Here is a 10146-nt window from a genome sequence, read left to right as displayed (position 1 = left end):
AGATGGCATTTGGAATTTAAAATGTTATTTTTCAGGTCACTTGGGTGGCAGAGTGGGTTAAGCGTCTGACTCTTGATCTCAGCTCAGGTCATGAACTAACAGTTTGTGAGTTTGAGCCTCACATTAGGCTCTGCTCTGATAGCACGGAGCCTGCTTGGGAATCTGTCTTTCCTTCTCTCTGCCCTTCCCCAACTTGTGCGCGCTCTCTCTCTCTTTCTCTCTCTCTCTCCCAAAAGAAATAAATAAACTTTAAAAATTGTTTTGAATTTTATTTTTCAAATTCAAGAAAGAAAAAGAGTGTCCTTTTAACAAAATCCTGAACAACTAACCACGGTTCATTTGAGTTAACTGTCCCTCAATACACGTGGTTCTGAAAATCAGCCCATTGGAGTCAGTCTTGTTCCAGTACTACACTTCTAAAAGCTGGACAGTATCATTATTAAAATTCTGAAAATCAATCAATCAGTGATAAATTCCAGTCTGGAAAGACAGCCAACACTGGGACAGTCCCAGGCCCCTACCCAACAGCCAATCAGCAAGTACCTTACTCCAGTGGCCATGTTTCTGACAATAACCTTCTGAACAGTAGAGGTACTCCAGTGCCTGTGATAACAGAGCCAAAAGTCTGTCCAACCCTAAATAAACACTCCCATTTCTGAAAGCCCAGCATGTGCTAAATACCAAACTTCCTAATACCCTATATAAAACTATAAAGCCCCAACTTTTCTTGTGGAGACCATGCCTTATAAATACAGCCTCCTGGCACCTGGGTGGCTCAGTCAGTTAAGTGTCTGACTTTGGCTCAGGTCATGATCTCACAGTCCGTGGGTTCGAGCCCTGCATTGGGCTCTGTGCTGACAGCTCAGAGCCTGGAGCCTGTTTCAGATTGTGTCTCCCTCTGTCTCTGCCCCCCACTGACTCGTTCTCTCTCTCCCTCTCTCTCTCTCTCTCAAAAATAAATAAAAACATTTAAAAAGATAAGAATAAAAAATAAATACAGCTTCCTGTTACAAGCAAATAGGAAGTTTACCCTTTTTTGCATTAAGATATTTCTTATTGCTGCTGTAGCAAATTTAGTGGTTTAAAACACCAGAAATTTATTATCTTACAGTTCTGGAAGCCAGGAGTCTGAAATGAATCTTCTGAACCTAAATCAAAGTGTGAGCACAGTGGTTCCAGGGGAGATGCTTTTCTTTGCCTTTTCTAGTTTCTGCTAGCTGTCTACCTTCCTTGCAGTGGAGTAAACTACCTTCCTCATCACATTGCTTTCTCTTCTTCTGTAGTCAAATCTCCCTCTGTCCCCACCTTTGTCAGTATGTTTAGCGCTCACCCACATTAATCCATCCCAGACAATCGCCCAATCCCAAAACTCTTATCTTAGTCACATCTGGAAAAAAAAATCACATCTGCAAAATTTCTTTTGCCATATAGGGGAGCCTTATTCAACCTACCACAGATATCAAATTCACTATTAGTTGAAACTGTGTAAAACTTCCAAAGGTTCAACTTGCATTTACACTTGTGGCTACAGTAGTCCTAATAGTAGCTGTTAAATATATTGTCTGTGCAATGGGATATGCAATGGGTACAATATTAATTTCAGGTGGATAAGGTTTTATAGTACAAGAAGAATCACAGCTCTTGAAAGGTCATGGAAGAAATTCCCTTTGTGAAACATACAAAGCAGATTTTGTCAAAGGAGATATAAAAAGCATCATCATAAAGATACATCAAAATAAACTACATTAAAATGAAAGGCTTCTGTTAATTATAAAATTTTATAAAATGGAAATGAAATGCACTATTCAGAAGATATTTGAAAGTTCTATAATTGTTTATCATGTAGTATCAAGATTTAATGTCAGTAATATCTCAAATTTTTTAAAAACTCACTTAAAATGTTTTGAAAGTCCTACAAAATAGCGGCACCTAGTTGGCTCAGTCGGTTGGGTATCCGACTCTGTTTTGGCTCAGGTCATAATCTCATGGTTTGTGTGTTCAAGCCCCGTGTCTGGCTCCTTGCTGACAGGGCAGAGCCTGCTTGGGATTCTCTCTCTCTTTCCTTCTCTCTCTGCCTCTCCCTCTCTCCCTGTCCCTCCCTGTCTCACTCTTCTGTCACTGTCTCTAGCGAGTAATAATAAACTTAAAAGTCCTACAAGAGGCCCCTGGGTGGCTCAGTTGGTTGAATGCCTGACTTCGGCTCAGGTAATGATATCACAGTTTGAGTTCGAGCCCCACGTCGGGCTCTGTGCTGACAGCTCAGAGCCTAGAGCCTGCTTTGGATTCTGTGTCTCCCTCTCTCTGCTCCTCCCCTGCTCATGCTCTGTCTCTCTCTCTCTCTCTCTCTCAAAAGTGAATAAACATAAAAAACAATTTTCTTTTTTAGTCCTACAAAACTTTCTTTGTAATCAAGAAAATGGAAACTGATGGGGTGCCTGGGTGGCTCAGTCGGTTAAGCTTCCAACTTTGGCTCAGGTCATGATCTCACGGTCCATGAGTTGGAGCCCCGCGTTGGGCTCTGCTGACAGCTCAGAGCCTGGAGCTGCTTCAGATTCTGTGTCTCCCTCTCTCTCTGTCCCTCCCCTGCTCACTCTCTGTCTCTCAAAAATGAATAAATGTTAAAAAAATTAAAAAAAAATGCAAACTGAAACGAAACTTATTAGCATGGCAAAACCAGTAAGCTGACATTGCCAAGTGCCATAATATGGTAGAAATGAGTGAATCTTATAAACTACTATTGGGTAAATGGTATGGTAAAATCATTTTGGAGAAGAATCTGGCATAAAAAATATACTTAACACTGTGCAACTTGTGAAAAACAAGTCTTTGAATATACGCAATGACAGATATGTGTTTACATACACCTGAAAACATGGCAAAAATGGTGATAGTAGCCATGTGTTTTATGCCAATCTCAGCCTATCAATAACCAATATAATGTCTGGAATGACCCTTGTGATTCTTATTATGATTGTAAAACACCCTTAGTGATAACCATCAGGAAACTTTGAAAGAGACAAGATTACTTACAGGCCCTGAAAAGCACATGGCACACTTGGGGCCACAGAGCAAGTTTGCTGTAGGGAGAGAGAAATGGTGGGGGGGCGGGGGGAGGCAAAGAGGGGGAGCAGAGAGAATGGGCCTGGGGTTCTGTTTTTATTGAATTGGAAGATGGGGACCCAGAGTTTTATGGGCATATTCTTTAATGGTGAAATTAGAACAAGAAGGGGAATTTAGGGGCCCATGGCTGGCTCAGTTGGTAGAGCATGAAACTCTTTATTTCAGGGTGGTGAGTTCAAGCCCCATGTTGGGTGTGGAGACTACTTTCAAAAAAATTTTTTTAATCCAGGTGAGTGTTGTTGATGTTCTTCAACCTTTTGTATTTCAGTAAGATGTTTGTTTTAAATTTTTAAATAGGAGAAAGCTTCTGACAGGACTGCTATTGATTTTTAACTTTCATTATATGTAGGAATACCTATAATTTCTTGTTAATTATAACTTTTCATGTGATTTTAAAAGGATTCTCAGCTTTCATATGTCAGCTTTCAGTATGAATATGTACTTCCTCAATTACTGTAATATAATTCCTAATATGTTCCTAATCTTATACCATCAAAAATGCCAGATAGATCATTCCATTTATAAGTCTTTCCAATGTCTGTAAAGTACAAGTTCTCTTTCATTATAATTACAGTAGCATTTTCACACTAAAAAAAAAAAAAATGCCAGTAACTTATAGTCATGATTCAATTTTCCCACTTTTTCAAAAAGTTGTTTTTTATAATTGATATTTTTAAAATCATAAACAATATACTCACATTTTATGTTTATATTAGAATCTTCTCTTTTACTTCAAAAGTTTGTACTACATTCTTGTGTTATATTTGCTATATGTATGATGGTATAACTAGGTCATTTGTCTGGCATTAAGTTCCCACGTTCTCTAATGTAATTGCATCTCTTTAATGTCCTTGATGCAGGCTGGGTGGGCCCAAGGACCCAGAAGATATCCTACAGGAGCAGTCAAGAGACTCCTTGGCTTCCTATAGAATAGAAATTAATCACCAGCCAGGATGAAATGAGAGCAGAGTTTATTAAAGACATAGAATGCAGATATAGAGCATCTGGGAGATTCAGAAGAGGAAAGGGAGTCTTGTTTTTTGTGGGGAATGAGGATTTTTTTGAGGACAGTGGTCTGGTGTATGTGTCCTCTCAGGCATCCAGGAATTGGTCAAAACAGCATCCAGGAAGTGATCAGAAATCACTTATGCCCTGGAGCCTGGGATCTCCGTGTCATGGTATCTGGAGTCAGTGGTCTTGGAAAACACATAATGACCCCACCCAGTCACTTCTTTGGAACTCAAAAGTAATCATGAACGTCTTGTCCTTGTCTGAGGAGGACATACATTATAAGTACTATAAGGCATGTGTAGGGTGGGGGTGCAAGTCCTAGCAAGAACAGAAGCAGGAAAAGGAGCAAAAAGCAGTCCTTTATGGGGTCCCTTCAGTTCCCCTGTCTCATCATCACATTGCTTCCAAATAATGTACAATTAGAACCACAGGCATAAATCAAACCCAGATTAACTTTGGCCACAGGCAGGGCTCCATAGGCAGGGCTGGGACTTCTGACTTTAATCACGAACAGATGCTCTGAAGTCTTGAGTGTCTCTGTTTTGCCATGTTAACTTTGCACGGTGAGTGCAACTGTTACTAGGTTTCTTCATCCACTATCAGGTTTGCTTACTGGACTGTTATCTATTGTGCCAGTTGTTGTTAGAAGTTTTTTGGCAAAAGTAATTGCCTGATGATCTTGGTTAAATCCATTATTTCATGACCTGTCAAGGCATGTCTGTATTCTACCTAATTTTATCAGGACTTATACATTTATGACCTAGGAATCATCTATAAAGACATTTTCTTCATTTTCGACTTTTTTACCCTTAAGTGCAGTCTATATATCAAAGCGAGAAAAGTGCCTGATATCTTCTCTTTCTCTAGCCATTTTCATAATGTCCCTTGGACAGGGGCCCGCCATTGCCCAGTGCCCCTCGCCATGGATGTAAGACTTTTCTCCTGGAATCTGGTGAATTCCTAATCTCAGCCATGGACAGGGCAAACTACATTTCCCAGAAAGCCACGCGTCGACGACGGCGTCGCTGAGCCTGTGAAGGTAACAGGAGTTTCCTTTTGAGCACAAAGGGGCGTGGCGGTTATTTTAGTTGCTCCTGTTCCAGTTGCGTCTATGCAGGGTCGAGACGGTGATGGAACCGAGGAGTCGCTGGAGGAGGCGCTCCGCGCCGGGGCGGGATAGTGGCCTCCCGCCCGGGTGTTCGGTCCACCCACAGAGTCCGTTGGCGGCGGCCCGCCCAGGTACCCGGCTCAGGTAAACGCGCTGCCCTCGGGCCCTCCTCCCAGCTAGACTCCGAAGGCCCGAGCACGGGGCGTCTGGTCGCGTCCCTGTCCCCAATCCCATGGGTCCGGGCCAGGGAGGCGCTCGTCGGCGGGGACCCCATGTCTGAGCGCCGGCGTGACGGGGTGCGGGAGTGTGCTGCAGGTGAGGGGCCGGCTTGTGCATTAGCCGAAAATCGCCTGGCAGGGGGTGTTGAATGCCTCTATGCCAGGTTCACGGTTTAGGTATATTTGTCCACCTGCTTCTTGTTGCTGATGGCTGGGCCTAGTAATCAGTCGTCCCATAAGTAGACAACAGCACCAGTAGTGCCAAGGGCCTAGTTTCTTCTCTGAGTTGGGGAAATAGGGAGGAGGATGGGCATAGGATAGACATATGGGAGAATAGACTACAGGTCTTCAAGAAAGTTGGTATTTGTGGTTTCAGTTTTCCCAATCATGACAGGTCAGTGTGACCTTCCAGGATGTGGCCGTGTACTTCTCCTGGGAAGAATCGGGTCTCCTTGCTAAGGCTCAGAGACGCCTGTACCATGATGTGATGCTGGAGAACGTGGCACTTGTGATCTCACTTGGTAAGGTCCCTAAACATACCCCTTACCCTTTATCTATTGGCAAGTCAGCCCTTTTCACATCAGGACCCTGGGCACTGACTCCTTTCCTAGTTCCCTGAATAGGTGCTGTGGTTGGTAGGGCTGGGATATGAACACTGTCCTCTCCTTCCTTGAGTAGACCCAACACCTCTTCCTTCTAGTCTCACAGGGATGATCCAGAATCAGGAAACTTGCAGTCATCAATTCCATCTTGCTTGCCTCTCCATCACCAGGTGAATTTTCCAGATCCAAGCCACCCTAGGTTCTACTTCGTTCCTCTAGTTAACATTTCTTCATTCTTGTGCCAGAAATTGCCATCACTGACTTGGTAATTACTTATGTGGACCATGGGCTATTCTTGCAAGTTCTTTTTGTAATATTTAGTTTTGCTACTTGTGCTCTACAATGTACTGCATTATTTTTGGCCAGTGAGGGCTTCTTATCTGGCCCGACTTTACTTGAGTATTTGAATCATCTAGGTTCTGTGTAGTTGCTCATCAAGGAGGTGTGGGGGAAAGGTTCACAGGATGGAAAGGAATCTAACTGCTGCAAGATGAACTCGAACACGGCCTGGTCCAAAGAAACGGCACCTGGGGGAGGGGAAAGCATGGCATCAGGGCTGTGTACAAAGCATACCAGAGACCTGTTTGCTTGCTTTGGGCAGAAGCACCCATACCTCATTTTGGCCTGTCTTTACCCATTCTTCACACTTAGCCACCTTGTCAACTCTACTACTTGTCACTTCTGCTCTTACTCCTCACCTCTCGGGGATAATCCTCACCTGTCTGGACTCCACATCTCAATGCTTTTTCACCGTGGTCCATCTGCAGTCTTGTACAACATTGGCCTCTGTGTCATAAGCTATGCACATTTTCAGTCTTTGAACAATAGCAGCTCTGTTGCAGTTGGATTTTCACGGGCCTGGACACCACATTCCATGTAGCACTCATGTGTCACCAGCAGGCAAGGTCCTGCTGAAAGTTGTTTGTAGAGGAATAGGCTGTAGACATTGCCTGTTCTCTTTGTGTCACCCCGTGATTTTGTCCTTCACTTTGTAAGGCCTCCCGCATTCTGTCATCTTCAGTTGGCCAGTACTGCTAATCAGCCTCATCCTCAACCTGAACTCAACCACTTTCTCCTACTGTTAATCCTATGGACTCATTCTTGGGTTTGTCAGACATACATTTGTAATAATGCCATCTCCCTGAACAAGGTCAACATGTACTTCACCAGCGTTTCTCTGCTTTCAGGTGGTTGGCATGGAGCAGAGGATGAGGAAGGACCTTCTGAGCAGCATATTTCAGATCAAGGGGGTTCACAGATCAGGCCTGTCAAGGCAGGTCTGTCTCCTCAGAAGGCCAACCCTTGTGAGATATGTGGCTTGATCTTGAATGACATTTTTCACTTGGCTGAGTGCCAGGGAACACATCACAGGCAGAAATTACGCATATATGCAGCATGTGAGGAACTATTTTATTTCAGAGCAAACCTTTATCAGCACAAAAAGCAGATATTGGAGAGAAACTATTGAGAAGCAATGTAAGGAGAGCCTTATTTGTGAACAACTGCAAATTCTGTGTGTCAGGGAAGCCCTTCACCTTCAGGGAGGCTGGGAAGGACTTCCTGGATGACTCAGGATTTTATCAACAGGCCACACACACCAGGGAGAAGTCAAATAGTGGAATCAAGTGTGAGGATGCCTCTACAAAGGAAAATACTCATTACAACAGGGAAGACCACAAAAACTTTAAGCTGCAAATGCACATTTGTTTAGTGCCAGACAGCCGCCCTGGAGAAAGATGTTATATTTGCAATGAATGCGTGAAATCCTTTAGCCAAGTCTCCTACCTCATTAGACATCAGAGAGTTCACACTGGAGAAAGGTCTTATGAGTGTAGTGAATGTGGGAGATCTTTTAGCCAAAACTCTAATCTCATTCAACATCAGAGAATTCACACTGAAGTAAGACATTATGAGTGCTATGAATGCAGGAAATCTTTTCACCAAAGCTCTGCACTCCTTCAACATAGAAGAGTTCATACTGCCGAACGGCCTTATGAATGTAGTGAATGTGGGAAATCCTTTAGATATATGTCCAGCCTCATTACACATCAGAGAGTTCACACTGGAGAAAGGCCTTATGAGTGCAGTGAATGTGGGAAATCATTTTGCCAAAACATTGTGCTCCATCAACACCAGAGGGTTCACACTACAGAAAAACCTTATTGGTGCAATGAATATGAGAAATCATTTAGACATATATCCAGCCTCATTACACATCAGAAAGTTGACTGGAGAAAGGCCCTATGAGTGCAGTGAGTGTGGGAAATCTTTTGAGAAAAGCTCTTTTTCCTTTACCATCTGAGAGTTCACACTGGGAAAAGGCCTTATGAATGCAGCGAATGTGGGAAATCATTTCATCAAAATTTTGTGTTCCTTCAACATCAGAGGATTCACACTGGAGAAAAGCCTTATCAGTGCAGTGAATGTGAGAAATCCTTTAGTCAAAGCTCTACCCTCACCACACATCAGAAAATTCACACTGGAAAATAACCTTATAGGTTGAGGAATGTGTGCAATTCTATACCTACGGTTTCAAGCTCCTAAAATACCAAAATGCATACACTGGAGAAAGACTTTATGAGTGCATTGTATGTGGGAAATCCCCTACTAAAAATGCCAGCCTCGGGGCACCTGGGTGGCTCAGTTGGTTAAGCATCTGACTCTGGCTCCTCATGATCTCCCAGTTTGTGGGTTTGAGCCCTGCATTGGGCTCTGTGCTGACAGCTCAGAGCCTGGAGCTGCTTTGGATTCTGTGTCTCCCTCGCTCTCTGCCCCTCCCCCACTTGTGCTCTGTCTCTCTCTCTCTCTCTCTCTTTCAAAAATAAACATTAAAAATAAATAAATAAAATACATAAAAAATAAAAATTCCAGCCTCATGAAACATAGGGGAGTTCACACCACATCAAGGTCTTACAAATGCAATGAATGTGAGAAAGCCAGAAGCCCAAGGCCTTTACTCTCCGCATACCACAAATTTCACATGGGTGAAAACACCTTTAATGTGCAAGCAAGTACAATTTTTTGTCCCATATATCAAAACTTGGGGCGATCCCTAATGACGGTGCCGCCTGAATTGAACCTCATCCAAACACAAAAATCCCAGGTATGTTGGAGCTGCATTGCACTTTTTAACCTGCCCATGGCCTTTCCAGATTTATGCCACTGGTGGTTTCTGTGGAAAAAGCCATTTCACCTCTACTACCTGGCAGCTGCCTATAGTATGCATCTTTCAGCCAACCCAGTGTGTTCAGGGAAGGGAAACTTGGTGTTTCCATTCCCAGCAGAGATTACTGAGAAGTCTCGGCACTCACTCTTTTTTTCTCTTTGATAAGCTGTGCCTTGTACCTGACACATTTTTGGCCCAGTGGACTCTGTTCTTAACTTGACAACATAGATGGACTGCCTTTTCTGGGGATAATATTGGTTTCATTAGACTTCTGTGATGGAGGTTCCCAGCCATCAAGTCACCGATACAGGAGTAACTTGCCTCCCAATGCTCTGGTTTGTATGATAATAGAGCCTTTATTGGTTAAGCTACCTTTAATCTTGGAGTTCTGTTCACTCTATGGGATGATTTGAAAAACAGCTGGGTTTTACAAACACAAAGAATAACCTGTTGTTGGGATCCCAAGCTTCGTGTGCCTCAGAGGTGACAGTATGATGGCAGAGAGTTGTTCTCCAGGTTTGCCCTTGTTTGCACTGCTGCCCAAGGCCTCCAATGAAAACCTTCAAGTTCTCTGGGCCTAGTTTGTAGACTGAATGCCATAATATTTTCTGGGTTCAGAGGTACCTGAGGAGGGGGCAGTTCTCATGACTCCTGTGGTGCTTCTGAAAGCACCATGAAATTATTCACGGGGAATGGTGCCTTGGGCTCAGCACTGGTGAGGAAAACCTCCCAGGTCCTGCAGTGGGCTCATGGGCCAAATTTTGATGTTCAGAATTCTGTAGGGTAGCATCATTGTAAGACTAGAAGGGTAACTATAATTGTCACAGAAATACTAGATTAAGGACGCCTAGCCGGCTCAGTCACAAGAGTGTGTGACTCTTGATCTCCAGGTTGTGAGTTTCAGCCCCACGATGGGTGTGG

At 43.5% G+C, this 10146-nt stretch overlaps 1 protein-coding gene across 1 annotated transcript; it reads left to right on the top strand.

The window, feature by feature from the left end:
• The first annotated feature begins 5238 nt into the window (after nt 1-5238).
• LOC122494667 (zinc finger protein 211-like) lies at nt 5239-8772 on the top strand. Its single transcript, XM_043600029.1, is given in 5 exon segments — nt 5239-5383; nt 5834-5978; nt 7247-8284; nt 8286-8341; nt 8344-8772. Coding segments are annotated over 3 exon segments (792 nt in total). The 5' UTR covers nt 5239-5383; nt 5834-5978; nt 7247-7754; the 3' UTR covers nt 8550-8772.
• Nucleotides 8773-10146: the final 1374 nt, after the last annotated feature.

This window comes from Prionailurus bengalensis, chromosome E2 (assembly GCF_016509475.1).
Source record: "Prionailurus bengalensis isolate Pbe53 chromosome E2, Fcat_Pben_1.1_paternal_pri, whole genome shotgun sequence".
NCBI lineage: Eukaryota > Metazoa > Chordata > Mammalia > Carnivora > Felidae > Prionailurus > Prionailurus bengalensis.
The sequence above is the reverse complement of the archived record's forward strand: the minus strand, read 5'-3'. Positions and strand labels throughout refer to the sequence as shown.